This window comes from Alternaria ventricosa, assembly GCF_023758065.1.
Source record: "Alternaria ventricosa strain BMP 2768 chromosome Unknown scaffold_27, whole genome shotgun sequence".
Classification (NCBI taxonomy): Eukaryota; Fungi; Ascomycota; class Dothideomycetes; order Pleosporales; family Pleosporaceae; genus Alternaria; species Alternaria ventricosa.
Window position 1 is genome coordinate 152,955 of NW_026055707.1, and position 20,608 is coordinate 173,562.

General features: G+C 53.2%; 8 protein-coding genes across 8 annotated transcripts; 6 read left to right on the plus strand and 2 right to left on the minus strand.

The window, feature by feature from the left end:
* Positions 1-713: 713 nt before the first annotated feature.
* DTD1 (D-tyrosyl-tRNA(Tyr) deacylase) lies at positions 714-1,088 on the minus strand (the record flags this gene model as incomplete). The annotated part of the gene is made up of 2 exons (XM_049348056.1): positions 714-818; positions 921-1,088. The coding sequence occupies 2 exons, from the start codon at positions 1,086-1,088 to the stop codon at positions 714-716; spliced, it is 273 nt and encodes a 90-aa protein (XP_049194789.1).
* Positions 1,089-1,279: 191 nt separating this feature from the next.
* On the minus strand, positions 1,280-1,534 carry J4E93_010172 (uncharacterized protein; the record flags this gene model as incomplete). Its single annotated transcript, XM_049348057.1, has 2 exons — positions 1,280-1,473; positions 1,528-1,534. 2 exons carry the CDS (start codon positions 1,532-1,534, stop codon positions 1,280-1,282), a joined length of 201 nt encoding a protein of 66 aa, XP_049194790.1.
* A 407-nt stretch (positions 1,535-1,941) lies between these two features.
* Positions 1,942-3,992, plus strand: J4E93_010173 (uncharacterized protein; the record flags this gene model as incomplete). The annotated part of the gene is made up of 3 exons (XM_049348058.1): positions 1,942-2,196; positions 2,246-3,825; positions 3,932-3,992. The coding sequence occupies 3 exons, from the start codon at positions 1,942-1,944 to the stop codon at positions 3,990-3,992; spliced, it is 1,896 nt and encodes a 631-aa protein (XP_049194791.1).
* Positions 3,993-6,036: 2,044 nt separating this feature from the next.
* Positions 6,037-6,791, plus strand: J4E93_010174 (uncharacterized protein; the record flags this gene model as incomplete). Its single annotated transcript, XM_049348059.1, has 5 exons — positions 6,037-6,051; positions 6,104-6,305; positions 6,351-6,378; positions 6,430-6,447; positions 6,503-6,791. 5 exons carry the CDS (start codon positions 6,037-6,039, stop codon positions 6,789-6,791), a joined length of 552 nt encoding a protein of 183 aa, XP_049194792.1.
* Positions 6,792-9,644: 2,853 nt separating this feature from the next.
* Positions 9,645-11,149, plus strand: J4E93_010175 (uncharacterized protein; the record flags this gene model as incomplete). Its single annotated transcript, XM_049348060.1, has 3 exons — positions 9,645-9,835; positions 9,947-10,221; positions 10,272-11,149. The coding sequence occupies 3 exons, from the start codon at positions 9,645-9,647 to the stop codon at positions 11,147-11,149; spliced, it is 1,344 nt and encodes a 447-aa protein (XP_049194793.1).
* A 678-nt stretch (positions 11,150-11,827) lies between these two features.
* CPR6 (peptidyl-prolyl cis-trans isomerase cpr6) lies at positions 11,828-13,166 on the plus strand (the record flags this gene model as incomplete). The annotated part of the gene is made up of 4 exons (XM_049348061.1): positions 11,828-11,840; positions 11,911-11,978; positions 12,056-12,234; positions 12,299-13,166. 4 exons carry the CDS (start codon positions 11,828-11,830, stop codon positions 13,164-13,166), a joined length of 1,128 nt encoding a protein of 375 aa, XP_049194794.1.
* Positions 13,167-15,072: 1,906 nt separating this feature from the next.
* J4E93_010177 (uncharacterized protein) lies at positions 15,073-15,988 on the plus strand (the record flags this gene model as incomplete). The annotated part of the gene is made up of 3 exons (XM_049348062.1): positions 15,073-15,145; positions 15,201-15,499; positions 15,923-15,988. 3 exons carry the CDS (start codon positions 15,073-15,075, stop codon positions 15,986-15,988), a joined length of 438 nt encoding a protein of 145 aa, XP_049194795.1.
* A 2,420-nt stretch (positions 15,989-18,408) lies between these two features.
* On the plus strand, positions 18,409-19,839 carry J4E93_010178 (uncharacterized protein; the record flags this gene model as incomplete). Its single annotated transcript, XM_049348063.1, has 1 exon — positions 18,409-19,839. One exon carries the CDS (start codon positions 18,409-18,411, stop codon positions 19,837-19,839), a length of 1,431 nt encoding a protein of 476 aa, XP_049194796.1.
* Between the last annotated feature and the right edge of the window lie 769 nt (positions 19,840-20,608).

The window sequence follows — 20,608 nt, forward strand, 5'->3', positions numbered from 1 at the left end:
GATCTTAGCTCTTGTGCTTGGCTGAAGATGAAGTTGTAGCTTAGAAAGCTTTCGACGGATATAGATGGGGCTGATAATGAATAGCCATGCATTCTCCTACAGGAATGTCATCGGGACGGAGTTGCTCAACCTAGCCGCGAGTTAATACCTTTCGCACACCCTACCTCAAACAGCGTGGATGCTCAATCCAACTGCATGCCGCGCCATCATTCGTGAGTCCAGTTAATTACCGTGCTGCCGGGCGTATGTGCAAGGTTCAGTCCAACTGCATATCGGTTAAGACAGTGGCGCATCGGCATGGCGTCAAGCCTATCCTCGGGTTGGAGTCCCAACCCTTGCGCGCTTTCGGTATATCTGACATAAGCAGCGCCTGTACATGCAGTGAAATGGATATGATTTGAAGTGGCATGTATGGATGGATGGTGTATTTGCCTGGCAGCGTGCATTGTTGTTGTCCAGCAGTGAATGTCTCATGGTGGTGCAGTGACAGCATCCCGGGTCCATGTTGATCACGATGCGTCGTCGTGGTGTAATGTACCAAGTCGCGTTTCGATACAAGCAAGTCGATAATCGTAAACACGGCGGCTGATTGTATTGACATCTACTCAAGTCGCTCCACTGGTATCTTGAAGTCTTGCGTGATTTTAGTCATGTTGTTGACCACTACGGATTGAACGAGAGTTAGTACAAGGCCTGCATGTGTACTATACGTGCTACTTGCGGTCATCAACGTCGACTGTCTGCTGATTGCTTCCGTTTGGAGTACCCGAGGTTGAAGCATCCATCTTCGGGGGGTTGGTGTCGATTTGAATTGTGACCTAGCAATGTCCATTAGCATTAGCAGGCAAAGCGGCACACACTCAGGAATTGTAATGCTTAAGTTGTACCTCGCCATCTAGGCAGGTATAATCCAAACCTACCGGCCCATCGTTAATCAAAGCAACATCCATCATGGCGGCAAAGAGTCCGTCTTTGACCTTGTCGGACTCGTAGAGAGAGCCGACCTTCTTGTAGAAGGCTTGGTATAGTGTCTTGGCTTGGTCGCCGTTTGCGGATTGGTGGAAATCCGGCTTGTTTCCCTTCTTCATAGAGGCCAGTAGCGTGAATTGGGAGACTGTCAACATTCAGCACACCGATTCCGCAGCAAAAGCACCGTCATAGACAGCCAAGAATCCCAGAGTGCGTTTCACACATACCACACAAAACCTCGCCATGGATATCGGTCACGTTGCATTTCCACTTGACATGTCAGTCTCAGCCGAGAGAAAAAGCATCGGCTTCATACGCGGCCCGGCGGGTCCTTGGAATCGTCGTCCCAGAGCTTGGCCTTGAGTATCTTGCTGGCCATGGCCTCAACATCCTTCTCCGTGTCGTCTTTGGAGACGGCAGCAAGGACCAGCAAGCCCTTGCCAATCGAGGAGATCAATTGGCCATCAACCGTGACTGATGCCGACTTGACCCTCTGCAGCACCGCTAGACACGCTTAGTATAGTCGTGGTTACGTGTGCATGGAGGCGGGGTCCGTACTCCTCATGATGGCGGGGTAGCAGGTGAGAGAAACTTGGTGGCTCAGTGTGCGATAGCCTCACGGTGATATGTGCAGCAGCGCAACGACGTCACGCATGGGAATTGCGACATGCGACAATTATGAGACGGGGCTGGAAGAGGGTGGAACGCGTAGATGAAACCAGACGCGTGGGGCCAATCGTGGTGGCTAGTGGCCGCGCTCTTGGCGAGGACGCTAGGCCAGCCCTGTGGCATCGCGTTACCTATGCGATACGTCCGCCTCCGCATTCAGCCCACGACAAACATCCACGCCATTACCCCGTCGGACGCCCTCACTCGCGCGCTTCGACTGTCCCACGGCCGCTGCCACCCCCAGCGACGCAACTATTGCCGTAACCACCGCGAAAGTCCTCACGACGAGGCTCGACCCTCGCCATGGCCGCCCGCAAGCTCCAGCAGGAGATCGACAAATGCTTCAAGAAAGTCGCCGAAGGCGTCGCGACGTTCGAGAACATATATGAGAAGATCATGCAGACGGGCAACCCCTCGCAGAAGGAGAAGCTCGAGGACCAACTGAAGAAGGAGATCAAGAAGCTGCAGCGCTCGCGGGACCAGATCAAGACGTGGGCTGCCATGTCCGAGATCAAGGACAAGAAGCCGTTGCTCGACCACCGGAAGCTCATCGAGACAGTAGGCTGACCGCCGCCTCCCGGCATGATGGGACGCTGACATGTGACAGCAAATGGAGCGCTTCAAGGCCGTCGAAAAGGAGATGAAGACGAAAGCATACTCCAAGGAAGGCCTGCAATTAGCGTCCAAAATCGACCCTAAGGACAAGGAGAAGATGGAGATGGTCGAGTTCCTGCAGCAGATGAACGAGGAGCTGGAGCGCCAAATAGAGACCATCGAGACCGAGATCGAGACATTACACGCCAACGTCAAGAAGACGAAGAAGGGGGACAATTCAAAGGCAGAGCGCGTGGCAGAGCTGGAAGAGTCGGTTGAGCGGAATAAATGGCATCAGGGCAAGCTGGACCTGCTGCATCGAGCGCTGGAGAATGGCAATGTCGAGACAGAACAGGTCAAGGAGATTGAGGACAGCATCAAGTACTACGTCGAGAGCAATCAGGACCCCGAGTTCATGGACGACGACACAATATACGACGACTTCAACCTGCAAGAGGAGGAGGCCATCTTCGGCCTGGGCGAGAACCTGGACCATGTGTCTTCACACGAGTCGCAGTCGATAGCAGACGACACACCCGAGTCAGACGTGCGACCGCCAGCACCCAAGCCGAAAGCGACAGAGGCAGTACAACAACAGGCACGACGGCCCTCGACACAGATGAAGTCGCCATTACCAGCACTAGCAACATTGCACACGCCGTTACCTGGCGTCTCGAATACCACGGCCAACGCGATGAAGCCCGCGCCGATACCGACAAGGACGCCGGGCGAGCCCTTGAAGTACGCCTCGGCCGCCGCTGCTGCAGCCGCGAGCGATAAGAATGGAGTGGGCATTGCTCCTCTGCCACCACCACCGGGAGGGGCCGCAGCACAGTCAGGCCTCATTCCTGGCGGCGCACGGGCAAGTGCAGCGAATTCCCCGGCAATAACACATTCCCAACTGGCCTCGCGCGCGCAGCCAGCCGAATCCGCACAAGCATCGCCTGCTCCCGCGGCAAGTATACCCGTGACGCCTGCTGCGGAGAAGGAGACCCTTTCGCGCGCCGTTTCGTCGGAAGACGCCTCCAAGTCCAGCAGAAGGACACCAGCTCCCGAGCCTGTAGAGGAGGAAGAGTCATCGGCTGCCACCCCGCCGCTAACGAACGGTGATTCTCATGCAGAAGAGGAGGAAGAGGAATCGGTGTACCATCTACCGTCGAGCCTACAGGACCTCCTGGACACGTTTGAGGCGACCAAGAACGACATATCCGCCTCTGCCTCGAAACCTCCGAATGAGCACATGCTAGCAGCATCCATGGCCACCGCGCCGGACTCTGCGGACACTGAGGCGCCGCGCCACTACCGACCCCAGAATCCCTATCCGTTTACGCCCGCGCACTACCCGCAAGAGCCGTTACCCATCTTCGATGATCCTCGCTTGTACTCCCGCATCGAGACGGACGCTCTCTTCTACGCCTTCTACTACCGCCAAGGCACGTACCAGCAATACCTGGCTGCAAAGGCACTCAAGTCGCAGAGCTGGAGATTTCACAAGCAATATCAAACATGGTTCCAACGCCACGAAGAACCAAAAGCAATCACTGAAGACTACGAGCAGGGGACGTACCGCTTCTTTGACTATGAGAGCACATGGTAAGCACCTAATTCTGTCCACCAGCCTTACGCGGGGCTGCCGTATTACAAACTCGCGCCACGCCGTGCTATTTCTGCACGTCATACAGTGCTAACCTCATTGCAGGATGAACCGTAGGAAAGCTGACTTCCGATTTGCCTACAAGTTCTTGGAAGATGAGCTATGAGCAGTCGGCTGCTTTCTTCTTACCGACCCGCATGCTCGGCTTGGGGTAATTGAGTTCTGTATTAAGATTAAGTATTAGGTAGTCCTGGAATGGGTCCCGTTGAGGGCAAACAACTTTTGCTCTTCGGATCTCGAATCGCTTCCATCAGGGCATCTTCGGTGCGTATTAATGTCCGCCCGCAGGCACCCGACCGACCACGCGAGGTGTAAGTCACGGTGAGACAATTATGCATGGATCAAATAGCACTTATTGAGGCTCACCTGCCAAGTGCAGGCCCTCCGCCCGCGACAATTTGGCCGTCCAAGGATGTTGTAGCGGTCTGAGCGCCGGGCGTAATCTGACATGATGTGGCTAACGGCTGCGGAATGTGCTCAATTGGTCCAGACGACGTTACACTGGGTTCCGCCCCCAATCGGTGGAGCCTACAGGGCTGCAGGAGGAGGCTGGTCGCATGTCACTGGCCGCTTAAGCGAAGAATCCTTCCGCGACGTTCAAGCTTCAGTTACGCCCCGTTACGCCCGGCAGCACTAACTCGTGCATGACTTTGAGTTGAGCGGTTACTGCATCAATCATTTTACGGCATTCCTGCGCCGGTGGAAGTCCATCGGGTTGCGGGTTAATTGACCCACTTACAGCAGCAGCAGAGACAGACGAAGACAGGACGCGAGATGGGCGTTTGATGACGGCTAACCGACTTGGAGACGGGCGGTCAAGCAATCTTTGATCTCAATGCGTTTTGAAGGCATGTTGTCATCACAAGTGCTCTGATAATTTCAAGCGATCAAGTGGTCGGGTGCGTTATGGAGAGCCAGCTGGAAAAGCCTCGAGCATCGCGAAACGACCATGTCGAACATGATAGACCTCAGGCCGATCGCTAGGCTCCAGGCCACGTTCTAGCGTAGCAGGGGTTCGTTCCTACACCGCGGAACGAAAGTACGCGAACAAGAGCCACGCATGCACATCCAGTCACACGGGGCCCATCGACCTACCCGCATGTGTGTTAATCGGTGAACCATGCCTATCATATATCCCGGTACACCAAGATCAGAACACCAACGTGTACGCATTGGACTATTCTAGCTATTTGCCTTGCCAAGCCATGACAACGACAAATGAAAGAGATGGTACAGTTCAATTAAAGTTGGATCGGGGCCTAGGGGTACTCGCCCTGCATCGCCATAAGACGACACAGATCTACCAGTGTCCTCGTTGTGCTTCCTACCTCTACACCTAGACCACTATTTCACCGCCTCAATTCTCCCACAGCATACGACAACATTAGGCCTTCTGATTCACCCGCGCCGCGACCAGACCCTACAATTCCATTTTCCGGTGACGGCACGGACACTAGTTGTCGTCAGCCCTATACCGATTAGTTGTGTGGGGTACCACCAAGCTGGTACTGGCTTCGCCTCGCCATCCTACGCATCCACCTCAGCAATCTTGGACTTCTATATTCACACATTTGGCCTCTGGCGTAGCGGTCCTTGTACAAGGAGATCGCAACGCTTACCAAAGACGCGATCGTCAAGCCCTGTCGAGCGAATCCACAACCTGATCCGACTTCTCGCCTTACGACACTTCTAACTTTGTTTCGTCATCGCCATGTTGGCACACTACGGCCCTCAGGGAGATGGCTTTGGGCGCCCGGACGGTTCATTCCCTCCGAAATACCTGTGAGTCGATGCGGTTCTTGAGGGTCTATAGCATAAGCTCTGGGGTGGCAGTGAAAGGTCTTTGCCGATATGAGGGAACGAGTTATGATGCTCGCTTCATATAAGACTCGAAAGCATGCCAGGATAGCAAGAGCAACAGCATCATCAACGACAACTTCTAACACCGGTTTCATAGATCTCTCGAGCAAGTTCAACTTCGTCCCCGAAGACACACTTCCGTCTCTAGTACAAGAAAGGCATCCAGACCAAACAAGCTACGCATCATCACTTCGCCCGTGGCGCCCGTCTATCGCCCTTCCACCACTACAAACCGTACGAAGAAGACGAAGACGATACGCCCGAAGCAGGAACAACCGCCTTCGCCCGCCATGTCCGGATACAGCGTAAGTCAAACTTAATCTGTTCGTCGTCACTTGCTTTGACTAATAACACCAGTATTCCTCTTCTGACCAAGGGAACTACAACTATCAAACGTCTTACCCAGCTTCATCAGTACCTCAATACACACAATCCCAGATCAACACATACTACGCACAGTATCAATGTTACCCACCTCAACCGTACCAGATCATCCCAGACTACTACGTGCAACCTGTAAATGTTGCGCCGACTACTGGATATCAACAGCCAGTAGCTAGTGGGTATGACGTTGGAAGTTGGCAAAGCCACGGCGGTGATCTAGGGATGAGTTCTTCGCAAGCTCCGACTAGGTAAGCATCTGTATATCGAAACTCAGTGCTGATATACTAACATCAAAGCAGAAGCAGCAGTCGCACAAAGTAATTACCCCCTCTCCCTTCCCCATGCCCATCCACTAACCAATCCACTCCACAGAACATGGACCTGCGACATCGCCTCCTGCACCTCCTCAGCAAACTTCACCCGCCTCGCAGACCTGCAACGCCACCAATCCACCGTCCACGGCGTCGGCACCCCAGAGTACCCTTGCAACGTACCGCGCTGCAACCGCGTAGGCGACAAAGGCTTCACACGACGCGACCATCTAGTCGAGCACCTCCGTAACTTCCACCACATGGACATTCCCAAGCGGAGACCAGGGGAGCGGAGCGCCTTCCCCTTTGGATGGCCCGAAGGAGGTGGCGCGGGAGGATCTCACCAGTGAGTCTACTTCACGTATGGGAAGGGAAGCCGGGCGAAGGTGAGAAAGAGGAGGCGCTGATCGGGGTGTAGGGTTGACGAGGGTGCGCGGTCGGGGGCGGGGGGCCAAGAACAGGGCGAGGGGAGGATTGGTCAGCGTATACGAAGTGGTGGGAGTGGGATTGTACGAGGGTCCTCTACTTCGTCGACATCAACGGTGTCGACGAAGAGTCACACTACTACTACTGTCACACGCGGTAGGGTCGCCAAACGCCCGTCGAGAAGAGGTGATAGAGCGGGTGGCAGGAGCAGGGGTGCGAGTTCCAGTGCAGGCATCAGTCGTTTGAGCGCTCAAGCTGCATCGGCTTCTTCTTCTTCTGCAGCAACGTTATCCTGGTTGGACGTCCCGCAAGAGCAAGGCTTGCACTCTTCGTTACATCAACATCCGCCTCCACCACCACAGCACCAGTCACACCCACCACAACTACAACAAGTACAACGCCATCCCCTCTCCTTTACAAACGCGGAACTTGCCGAACAAGACATCTTGCTTGGTGGGACCGGAGACTTGTTTGCAGCACCGGCCCCTGACCCAGAGACATTCCATAGGCGGTGAGGCTTAAACGACGATATGGCATGGGGTTTCGGTTAGAGTATATGCGGTGTGCATCGATCTCTCGTTTATTTGCGTTTTGGGTTATAGCATTGTTTGCACAGTTTTGTTTAGAGTCTTGGTTTGATTTTCGTTTTGCATAGCATTGCATGGTTCAGGGCATATACATACATGATTCAGGCTAGGAGACTAGAACGGCTAGAACCTGAGAGGCGCTTTGGAGATTCGTTGTTTTATTTTAGAATTGTTTAGCTTGGTTGCTCGCTTTTACGAGTTGGCAGAATATCAGGTTTTTTGTTCGTTGATACGATGTTGTTGATCAATCGGGCCGGATGGCAAGACACAGTGTAAGCTTGTACATTGTCTATACGAGCAGACCAATCTCGATTGCGCAAGCAGCTATTTCGACGATAGTGCTGTCTAGGCAGGTACACTTCCTGCCTACTTCTACGCGCATTGGTTGCCTAAAGACGTTAGTCAGCGGAGGTTGCCTCTGGACATCGTGACATCGTGTCTTCGAGGTGCTGCAAGAACGTTGACCGGTGCCCTGGCAGGATTGGCATCCTTGATGCTTGCTCGTGATCCTGCTCGCGTATTGCGGAGGATCCAGATGCGGGTTGCCTACGGACTCGCCATAAGTTGCTGTTTGTCGACTAGACAGGCGTGTTGGTGACTGCGCCGCATAAGCCTCGCTTGACCTGTCCATGCTCCCCACAGCAGTCGCATTGTCTTGTGCGTATGTGTGTGCGTGTGCGCTTTATTACCAAGCTGACGTCGACGCGAAGGGGGAGGAACAGGGGATTTGGAATCCAACAATGAGGATGCATGAATGATGTGCATTCAACCCGAAGGAAGGGGTTGCGTGCGTGGCGGCTTGGCACTGTGCCGCATGAGCCTTGCAGGCTTCCTCATCTCCCACGTTGCGGCGTCTGCCTTGGTTGCCGTCTACCGTTACGTCGGTGACGGGTATGTTCGGTTCACAGTACTGCAATGAGATGCCGGGTCGCAAGAAGCACTGCTTTGATGGTGAAGTCCTGTGGTTGGGACATGGGTGCCGTGGTGCCGAGACCAACATTTGCCGCTGTCATAGATAAGCCGATGGCCAGGTGAAGCGAGGACGCTCACTCACCCAAAGCACACAAGTTCGCAGACCGTATGCACAATAGACTGAGCTTGTGATAAGGTTCTGTGCCGCATCCATGACCAACCCTAACACCTATGTCCGCGGCGCATCGGTTGCCAGATGGAGATTAAACCCGAGGCTGAGGTCGAGGTCCAGCAACACGTCTCAGCCCGAGCCGCGGGGAGCGATCCGCTGGCACAGTTCTGACTCCACGTGGTTGTGCCGCTTGCAACACACGGCGGGCGTGGGGCATTTGGCCCCGTGATCCTGCTGTCTATTCATATCCATCGAGAGATCCTGCGGTGCACCAAACGGTCGTGGGTTGCGCGAACGCTGTCTGCGCCGCAGCTATTTCGAACAATCGATCCGCCCATCGCAACACTTGAGCCTCAATAATGTCTTAGAAGGCCTGATCGGTCATCGGAGGAATATGACGCCAAGGTAGGGCTGGGAGATGGTCTGAGATGCTATGTGCATCGCCCTCGCGACCGGTCCGTCGATGACTGTGCGCGGCTTCCTTCCGAGTGTATAATTAGTCGTTCAGGCCTTCATGTTGAAGACCGAGTATCCGCCATGCGAGCTAGCCCTGGAGGTGTTCTGGCGCCCTTGATGCTACAAAATGCATAGACGTAGAGGAGCCAATCAGCGATGCGGTCATTTAGCTTACAAAAGAGCGCCGCCAGAGGCTGGGTGCTCGCTGGATGACGATGATTGCTGAATTATTACATATGTTTACATTGTCAAAAGGTAGGAAGGAAATTAGCATACACTGTCTGGAACAAGACAGAACTGTAATGACGTAGGTCTTGGTTAGCGCACTTTGGGCAGCCATGGAATCGGGAGAGGTCGTATGGATGGATGAACATCTGACACTTGCAAGTTGCCTCCTGCACCACCAAACGTCCTCGTACCTTTGCAACCTACACCTTGGTTGCCTTTTGCTCTGACTCATACTCATGTCTTTCGCACCTCACTTATATTCCTACACAACCGAGTTTACAGACTCTTTACCTTTACAATAACTCCGCTTTCACATTGTGTTCCCCGCAGTCGAACCTTGGTTCCGCCACACAGAGCAAACTTCAGCCTGTACAGGCATATATAACATAGTTTCCACAGAACTCTATCAGCCATAGCCCGACATGCGCGATCTCCGAAAACAGGCTCTCGAGAGCCATAAGACTATGTCGCGCAAGGCCCGATCGCGCGTTGTATCTACGACAGCCTCCAAGACAACGTCGGCAGCAGGCTCGCCAGCACAGTCGCGTGCCGCCAGTCGCAGTCGACAGGACTCTTCAGACGAAGACGGCTTCAGCGACGGAACTGCTTGGAGGTGAGTTTCAGTCTGCGCATAACTTTTTTGATTTTTCCCACATCGCGACGGCACCGGTGACATCATCGTGCCTAGCCATCCTCGCGCCCTCATCTACTGACATGCTCACAGCACAGCATCCATCGACGATGTACTCAACGGCGAAGATATCAACATACCCGAAGACGCGTGGAAGGCCGAGCTCAACACGCGCATCGAACAAATCACCAACCTCAAGCGCAGCAGCACCGAGGGGCGCACCGAAAGTCTGAATGCCTACGCACACGTACTCATGGCCCGCTATGCGAGGGATGAGGTTGAGGGACATGTGAACGAGCTGGTCTCGTCGATGATTAAGAGCATCAGACAGGAGACGACAGAAGCTGAGGTTGTCAAAGCCCTAAAAGGTATGTACACGCGCAAACACCGTATATAGGCCTTTACTAACGCTCGCCAGCACTCGCTGTCACCGCCGTAACTCTCGATTCCGATAGCATCTACGACGACGTTTCCGACCAACTCAAGCGATCGATACAGTCCTCCTCCTCAGTCGCCATCAAAGTAAACGCAATCCACACACTCGGCACAACTGCCTTCTTTGCTGGGGCCGGCGACGATGAGATCTTGGACATTATGAACCTCTTCATTGAGATCATAGAGTCAGACGGCGCATCTATTGACGCCCAGGACGAGGGAAATGTCGTGATCGCTGCTTTGGAAGAGTGGGGTCTACTCGCAACCGAGATTGATGATCTGGAAGAGGAAACGGAGGCTGCAATGGAGGCCTTTGTCGAGCAGCTTGAGAGTGCCGACTCTGGTGTTCAGATTGCAGCAGGGGAGAACATCGCGCTCCTGTACGAAAAGTCCCTCACTCCACAAGAAGAGGACGAACAGGTGCAAGAAGAGGCAGACTCCGATGACCCAGAGCACGTCCGCGATGGCGAGCGGTTAGTCAAGCGCTACACAGTCTGGCGACGACAGGATCAACTCATGCACACGCTCGACGAACTCGCAAACGTTTCGACACGCCGCATATCCAAGAAGGATCGCAAAGCACTACACTCGTCCTTCGCAGATATCCGCAATTCGGTTGAGAAGCCATCGCGCGGTCCAGCCTATTCCACCGCTCTACATGAGGAGACTGGGAAGGCCTACGGGGCGGGCAGGATGAAGGTCAAGATCAACAAGAATGTGGAGGTCAGAATCGACAAGTGGTGGAAGTTACAGAGGCTGAACGCGCTGCGACGGACACTGCAGGGTGGTTTCACCTACCACTACGAACACAATGAGCTAGTATCGACAGCTCTCCCTTTCTCCATGTCGGCAAGACGATAATGTTGTGCGCATAGAGACCATGTTTTGGCGTTGGCGTCAGCTCGAAAAGTGCTTCTATTATTATACGCGTGGATACCTGGTTGCGAATGGCGTTTTTGAGCTTACTATTATTTTCGAAATGGATGAGATGGGTCAGCAAAGAGGAGTAGATTAGCGCCTGGAAGTCTAATAACATGAAGATGCATATGCCATGACAGTATTACTGACCGTTCGGGTGATGTTTGCGAGTTTAGCGCTGAGGCTTGCCGTGTAGCTTTCGGAGTCACGGAGTGTAGCTAAGACGAAGCCCGGTCACTGCCCCGCGTTGCCCCTCATCGCGAGCATCATGTCAATGTTTACATGACACAACAAGCTCAAGAAAGCTCCTTTACTGGTGATTATGCCGTCAAGATGAGCCATGTTGTTGTATAAATAGAGTACAGTCTTCTTAAAGAATCCAGCCAACCTGGTTGCGCCCGCCAATGTCGTACGGATGTGTAAAGGCGGGCTTGGCGCGGCATGAAGCTGTAGGCTGTAGCTTCCGTAGAAAGTTCTGGACAGCTATCACCGTGCTTTTCTTCAGCCTCGCACATAAACTCCGACTCCTGGACCTCTGTCGATATCCTCAGTGCTTGAACATTGATATCCTTCGCTCATACTACGACATACCCACCAAACATCTATAGCGATTCCGCGATCATGGCTGACACGAGTAAGTAACTTCAACACAAGCCTTTCTCTAGGCTATGAGAACCCAAGAGAGTCTTGCTAACAAGCTTCAGAGCGCCCTCGCGTCTTCTTCGACATCGCCATCGGCGGCGTGAAAGCCGGCCGTGTTGCTTTCGAGCTCGTACGTTCCCCAACTTCCTATACTTTGCACGCGCATACATTCCAATCCGCTCAACGCAAAACCTAACAGCCCTTTAGTACAGCGACATCGTCCCCAAGACCGCCGAGAACTTCCGCGCACTATGTACCGGCGAGAAAGGCGAAGGCGCATCCGGCAAGCCGCTGCACTACAAGAACTCAGGCTTCCACCGTGTTATTAAGGGCTTCATGATCCAGGGCGGTGACTTTACGCAAGGCAACGGCACAGGGGGTGAGAGGTAAGCTGTGGCCGTACGAAATGCATGTGAGACATACACTGACTTGGTATCTTCACCTCTGTAGTATATATGGGGAGAAGTTCGAAGACGAGAACTTCGAGAAGGTCCACGACAAGCCGTTCTTGCTCAGCATGGCGAACGCGGGCCCAGGAACAAACGGTTCGCAGTTCTTCGTAACCACGGTCCCCACACCGCACCTCGACAAGAAGCACGTCGTCTTCGGCGAAGTCATCAACGGCAAGAGCATTGTGCGCCAAATCGAGAACCTGAAGACGCAGAGCGGAGATAAGCCATTCCACGACGCGACCATCATCGACTGCGGCGAGCTCACCGGCGAAGACTACGATAAGGCGACAGAAAAGATCTCGGACGCAACCGGCGACCCCTACGAAGACTTCCCCGAGGACCAGAAAGCCAGCAGCGACGACGAATGGAAAGGCGAGGAGATACTCGAGATTGCTACCAAGCTAAAGGATATGGGCAACGACGCGTTCAAGAAGGGCGACCTCAAACTAGGCATCACCAAATACTCAAAAGGTATCCGCTACCTCCACGAGTACCCCGCCCCTCTCGACGACGACCCCGCAGACCTCTGGCCCAAACTGCAAGCCCTGAAGATATCCCTCTACTCCAACAGCGCGCTGCTTCAGAACAAGACGGGTGCATACAGTGACGCGGCGGAGAGCGCGACCAAGGCGCTGGACATCGAGGGTATCACGGACAAGGACAAGGCAAAGGCGCTCTTCAGGCGGGCGCAGGCCAAAGCAGGAAAGAAGAACGAAGACGAGGCGTTGGCGGATCTGAATGCGGCACTCAAGCTTGCGCCGGGCGATGCGGCGATTGTCAAGGAGTTGGATGTAGTGAAGAAGAGGGTGCAGGCGCGGAAGGAGAAGGAGAAGAAGGTTTATCAGAATGCCTTCAACTTTGATTAGCCGTCAGATCGAGAGACTTGTGAGAAGTGTGGGGGGTGCAAGCAGTGTAGGTAATAGTAGAGAAAAGGGACAGATACCAGTGTAGTCATTAGTATAATGAACAGCATTTTATAAACGTAGTCACCCCGGGGGTCATAGTGGGTGGCTAATCATATTCGGTTGCTTGCCGAAATCTACCATGGTATACTGTCACCGGAGCTTTGGCCCGAGAAATATCCTGTGCATTTCAACCAATCTGTTCTCTACATGGCCCATATTTGCGCCTTTCCACCGATTCAAGAGAGAATTCAGGCATCATCCGTATCGCTGGTTTTACGGGAGTTGTGAGTGGCTCGTCGTCTATAGGTCATCGTGTGGGTCACCGCACTACCGCGATAAATCCGATGGAGCTAGAGTCAATGTGGCTTCGCGCGCGAAATAATTGTGTGAGCTAGTAGCGAGGGAGTATATATGACGGCTGCTCGTTCTCTCTCTTCTGTAGTCCTACATCACAACGTCTTGATATCACTTCACTCGGCATATTGAGAAACACGACGCAAGAATCAACGTGTTAAGGCAGAAGTTCAAGTCTAAGAACAATATTCAAAGTCTCAAATACAAACATCGCTGTGTCGAACGGGAGACCCAAAGTACTGCGCACAAGACTTGAGGTATTGAGCGCGACGCCAGAAGGGTCAAGCGCAGGACTGAGAGTATCAAACGCGAGACCAGGAGTCTCGACACCGTTATATACAACATGGATATAATCTCTTGCGCCAATGCAAGCTCCGCACTCGCCCTGCAGAGCGTCTTACGTACCTCCGCAATGAACGCTGAATCCCAGATGCCATCGCACACCTCTTCGATCTCTGGTCCGTTGCCGGGCTATACATGCCTGTTCTCGCAACTACCAGGAGAACTGCGAAATCGAATATACGATTATATCCTAGAAGACGAACCAGCATCCGTCATACACGTGAACTACAATCCTAATTCAACAATGCCATTTCAAGAGCGATATCCAAAACATCAGTACATGGGTCTGACACAAGTCAACCACGCAACGCGTAGAGAGTTTGCACCTCTGTACGACAGCGGGCGTTACTTCCACTTCTCCCAACTAGCCCGCTTCTACCGTTTGGGTCTCGCTGGCAAGAACGATGCATATCCCGCCTTAGTCCGCCTCCTATCCATGATCAAAAAAGGACGTCTTAGACGACCAGCGGTGGCAGCGTTCAATTCGTCGAACCCGTGGGATCTCGACGTGACACTCTTGTTCCGACTAGACCCGTATACCTGCGATGTCACAGGCCGCTGGTTCCTCGACACAGAATACAAGAGCCACAAAAACGGCCTTATCACCGGCGTTCTGTGCCGCATGCTCGCATGTCTGCCGTCATGGCACCATTTGTTAGAGCCGGGAGCCATCACCAAGATTAGCATCATGAAGTCTAGCTACCGGAGTGGCAAACCATATATCGTCGTTACGGTAGAGCTCGATTCTGAGATCGAAATCTCGCGCGCTGCCATCGTGCATGCGCATGTTGAGCGCTCGTTGGTTGCAGAGATGGACTTTTCGATGCCTAATAGCGGACCGGCGGCGTCGCACAATTTCTTGAGGGTGAAGTGTGTTTGGAGAGGCGAGAAATGTAGGGAAAGACGCCAGGGCGAGGGGCGTAGAAGATCAAGAGGCGGATGACGAGCAGTGGCCGAGTGAATCTGGAGACCCCCTCCGGAATGGATGATTACAATGAATGTGGATCCACGTCATCGGGAAAGAGACAGAGCTTCAAACGCTGCCTAATCAGTCTTCTCAGTTGGTCTGTGTCCGCCCCGGGTACCTTTTAAGTACCCCTTCTAGTCTGCTTCTTACATACACTGTCTCAATCAACCACTTAAGAAGCGAGCTCAATTGGCATAACCCAACATGGATGGCGATACAACAATGAACGATGCCTCCGATGTGGAGGTGGTGTCGCGGCTTCTGGAGCTGCCCGGTGGTAAGCCAATCGTCACATCTGCTCCGAGATCTATGTGTACTAACCCATTGCGAAGAACTGCGCAACCACATATACAGCGTGATCGTCGCCGGAGAAGAAGATCGAGGATTCAAGCTGCACCGCAAGCGCCGCGGCCGTTCCCAACACTCGAAACATTCTCTGAGAGACCGTCACCCTAGTCGCCAATTCCTCGGTCTTGCTCAGACGAACCGCCTATTCCGCTCCGAGTTCTGGCCGCTTTACGCGAAAGCCCACCGCCCCATGATTAACATCGAGGAGCTTGCCGAGTACCTTGAGGTCGTTCCGCTCTCTGACGGAGCCATCAATGACTCTATCATCACTACTCTGAAAGCCGTGCGCCTCCTCAAGACTCCGAACGCCGTTGAAGCTCCCGGTATCGATATTCGGCCTCTTTTCCGCATGAAGTGGAAATCGTTCCCATTCATTGCTGCCAAACGGTTCACGTATCCGTATCGGTATCGCGACGAGAACGAAATACTCCATTGGCTTGTACACATGAGCTGCCGTCGGAGCCGGGCCTATAACAAGGTGCTCAGGAACGGAGTCGTTGCGATCTATTTGCATAGACGTCATAACACCGCTGACGTGTCTCCTGCGGTGGAAGACGTTATCACAGTACGCCTGAGCGACACCACAAACATGAAACTTAGCGGGGACAGAGTTAGCATCTTCCAGAGTTTCGTTGATACTACGAGAAACCTCCTAGTATTCGGTTCCTGGAGTTACGTCGTGATAGAATGTACTAGCGGTATGCAGAAGATGGTTGCGAGAATGGGACAGCCTATTCTGGTCGAACAATTGAAGGACGTCCCGGAGGTGTAAACGTACGCGGTGTCCAGAGAGCGGTCATGATATCTTGAGGAGAAGGGGGTGTGATTAGTTAAGAGGCTCAAGCGACTTGGAGATCCGTATTGGTAGATACGTATGATATTGATAATGGTGTCCACTTCGGGTACGATTAACTTCGTCTTGTGACTTGCGCTTCCTAAATGGCGATATCGGTAACAACAGTAGTGACAAATAAGCCAGACATGATCGGTCAGGGTTGTAGATCGACGAAGAAGAACAAAATGGGGACAAACTCATTATGATGAAGGGTACATGCCTTGCCGGAGACCCCGTGGCCTATGATGCTTACCGTGATAACAGCAATGATCGATCACTGCCGCGTCCTGCGTATATCTCTCTACGAAAACCAATGGCAACTAACGAGCGATCTTTCAGCATGGACGACCCAAGCAAGCATATGTCCGCGTCAACGATACACTTCATCAGCGGGATGTATGGTACCGCAATCCAAGCCGTGCTCATCGGAAGGTGACGCGCGAGCACCTTTTGCGCGATACGCGATAGATGTCCAAGACGACTGCATCGGAAGGAAGCAGCCGGCTTCTGGTAAGGTCTCGTGATGATGACGGGAAGAGCTTTGACGAGAAGTTTATAGAATGGGTAAAGAAGGGCGTGTTCGGTGAAGTGTACACCGATTAGTACTATATCGTGAGTGACCGCGATCGACTGTTTCTCGATCATGCACTAAGGTTTTCTAGAAGGGATTGGCAGGTACGGAAGGCGGTGGAAGGGTGTTCGAGTACGAAAGCTTCGATGCTAAGGCAGCATATCCTCCGTGTGTGCGCTTTGAAGAGGAAGAAAGAAAATCGTCGTGCGCTGTTTTGAGTAGTTGGTGATGCTCGTCATGCGTTCTTGTAGCATCGTCAACGTGCGCCGCATCGCAATTTCTCGACCACAAAGTCTGTGCGATCTGTGAATCATCTCTTGACCGTTCCTCGCGTTCGGTGGTGCTGCGGTCCGACTGGAGGTCGAATTGCGATATTAACGTGAAGGAACTTCCCGAGCGAATTCACCAAAGTATCTAGGAGCCGAGGCGGTATGTACGATTGTACAATAAGCGTTGTCGAAATCCCATTTGACAACAGGGCACGGATTGCGAGACCCCGAGTATTTGTTCTTTCAAGAGAACAGGCGAAGTGGCGTTTAGGAGCTAAGAAGACGTGAGTTGAACGGTGCGCGTTGGGCTAGTGGCGACTTCCCGAGTTCCCGCGTGCAGTTCACTCCTCCTTCCCTGTGCCATCACTCGCCCAGGGCCAGCGGCAAATGCAAACATGAACCCAACATCACCATTGCATTAATGCGCATTAACGTTCATTTACCGCCTTTGAAAACAGTAGTCGTTCAATCTCACATCAGACTCGAGTTTGTGTTGCTGGTAACAGCTGCGGCCGTCAGCCTCGTGTGCTGCAAGCCTCGCAGGCACAGCCTCAGCCAGCTGGCTCTTGGCTTGCACCGCTCATGATATCACCACCGCAATAACATACACAGATGCAACTACCGTGATTGCGCACTCACGATAGTACGCCACGAGACGTCTAGAGCGTCGGTCGCACTGGTGCTCAGTGTGTGAACCGCGCGGAACCCCGCAAAAGCAACCACTAGCCGCACCTGAAGCTATCCTTCACACGCGCCACGCACGACCTTGGAATTGGCCCGACACGACGCCAGGCCCAAGCATCGGCGACCCCACGCGGGACCTCCATCAGGCTCAAGAGGCGCGGCAGATGGATGCGATAAGCCCTGAATCGAGCTGATGGCTGCAAATGGAAGACTGCCGTGTGCATCAGCTGCAGGCTATACAGGTTAGCTTCTCACCTTGCCTTTCCATGTCGACACTGTCAGCTTTCTTTTCCTCCCTCCTCCTTGTTTTTTTGTCGGTGTGTATCTACACCCCTCCTCCCTGACCAGTTCTACCCTCGGGATATTTACATCACCTCTCCTGCGTGCTCTGGATGCGCCTCGATTATCGTGTTGCTCTACAACATGATCCTTCGTCGATCTCGTCTTCTAAACCTCAAGCGGCCTAACGGATAGCGACTCTGGCGTCAGCGGCGCAGACCGCCTTGCAACTCGACAATGCCATTACCGTTCAACCAGGAATCATGGATCTGGTATACATGCGCTGTATGCATGATTGGGGCAAGACTGTGAGTGCAGTTCCCGTGTATTATTCCATTACATCAGTCTATATTCATGATCTGGTTTCGCATTCGAGAATGCGGCTTAGCATGCGATGCAATGCGCTGGCGGGCGACGTTGGAATACTGAGCGCATCGGTGCTCTGCCCTTCTGCTGCTTGCATCAACTGCCTGCGATCTACCAATGTCTACCTGCTCATTATAGCATATGCATGCATTTACTGACCAGGTTCGTCATGCAGGATTTCGCGAAAGATGCTCTTTCGATCCGTCAAAGGCCTACAGATCGATGACTGGACTATGGGCCTCTTCGTCACCGCCGCCTACACCGTTATGATTGTGCTTGCGAACCGGTGGCTGAAAGTCCAATCGAATCTGGAACCGGAGAATTTCGACTTCAGCGCACTGACTATGGAAGAACTGTCGAGACGACGGTTCGGAAGCAAGCTCGTGGTTGTTGTTGAACAGATGCATATCGCCGTGATCTGGGCCTGCAAAGCATGTCTTTTGATCATGTACCATCGCATAACACGGACGGCGCTTCAGAAGGAGAACATCGCCATCAAACTGCTCGCTGCATATACAGTACTTGGATTCGTCGTTATAGAGGTCCTCTACTTTTCAGCCTGGTGTCGGCCTTTTTCCGCATACTACGCGGTACCCACTACTTCCTTCCAGTGCAACGCCTTGGTACACCACCGGATTACCAAAGCTGTGTTCAACATATCCTCGGATTTGATCATGCTATGTATTGCATTGCAGATGCTCATCCGATCCTTGCTACCCATGAAGAGAAAGATTATACTCTGTGGGATCTTCTCTCTCGGTATCTTTGTCGTTGCTGCAAGCATCATGAACAGCTACTACTCCTTCAGCAATCCGTACAAATCAACGTGGATCTACTGGTACGTCCGAGAATCCTCGACAGCCATCCTTGTTGCCAATCTGCCGTTCACATGGACAATACTGAGGGAACTGTTCGACATGGGTAACTTCGATGACACGAACCCTCCCCCATGGACCTATCACTCGGCTCGTACGGCTGGAGGTCGCAAAACGGCGCAACTTCTTCACCATCAGTCCGCGACAACGGCCGCACGTACAGGAGTCAGACGCTCTCCGAACAACAGTAACGGAAGCAAGATGACGCAAAGTATGACCATGGTTGCTTCAAATATTACAAAAGACCAAACCAAATCGCCTGCTATTAGCGACAGGTCTGATTTTGCAGAGAAGGATTTACTCCAGGAAGCCATCCAGTCTCATGATTTCGCGCCTGCAGTACTACGTACCAGTAAAGACGGTATTGTCGACATCGACCTGGAAACGGGGCTTGTTGAGGAAGTTGATGCGCGACCAGTCTCGCCGGATCACACACAGCAACGCAACAAGCTCGTCTCGGCTCCGCCTACAATTACCCAAGATGGTACCGGGGGCTTCTACGTCAACGACCATCCTATCTCACCACCTTCGCGCGCGCATCTCGTCCTTTCGATGAGCGGAACGCGGGATAGCAGTATATCAAGCGCGCACAGGAGACCTTACAGTCCGACATCGAGTCTTGTTAGTGGCGCTACAGGAAGTCGACGAGGGAGTGCGTCGACCCAGGGTGGAGTGGCTGGGCACACCGCAGGGGGAGGTAGAAGTGCGAGAGATCGAAGAGCGAGAACCAAGTTGAACGAGTAGGATACATTATGGATGAAACGATGACTAGCATATACCCCTTGTAGACGAACCGCCTTATGGCACTTAGACTAAAACCTCTAATGTAATATAATACCGCACGCTTATCCGCATTGTCTGGTCGAGGGCACATCAAGGGCGCAAGGTGCCGCATTCGGTGATAACTGCAGGACCGTACGACGTACCATGGGCCGGTGAGGTATCCTTGTAGGATACTTGGAATGTAACGTGAAGATCAAGGGATGGTGTATCCTTCCTTCCCCAGACGGCCCAGGTGGGAAGGCACGTGAGAGAGCGACTTCGGCAGGCGCTAACGGACCCTTCCCTTGGTCCACTGACGCGAACTGCAACCACTGAGGATGGCGCGATTACTGACCGCCAGCCGCTGCAGGTGAAGCGCCATAGCTGCGCTCTCCTGCGCGACGACGCGGAAGTAGCTGGCGCGGAGGACGAGTCATTCATCCGGTGTGCTCACTGTGGTATGTATGCCGTGCAGACTGCAGCCATGCCGCGCTCTAGAAGCTTTGAGGTGCGTTGGATGGCGACATGGGCTCGGCAGAAAAAGTGCAACAGCCGAAGGAAGCGAAAACCTCTCTGGCCCGTGACGACAGACATCCATCTTTCACCATGCTGCCCAATTCCTAAGCTGCCTGAGCTGCGACTGCTCCACCCAAGCATTACCAGGGCGGAACCTTAAAGTAACTTGGAACTAAATCTTTTCCATTATCGATAAGAGGAATTTCTCCGCGACGGCCCTCCTTCCTTCACTAAT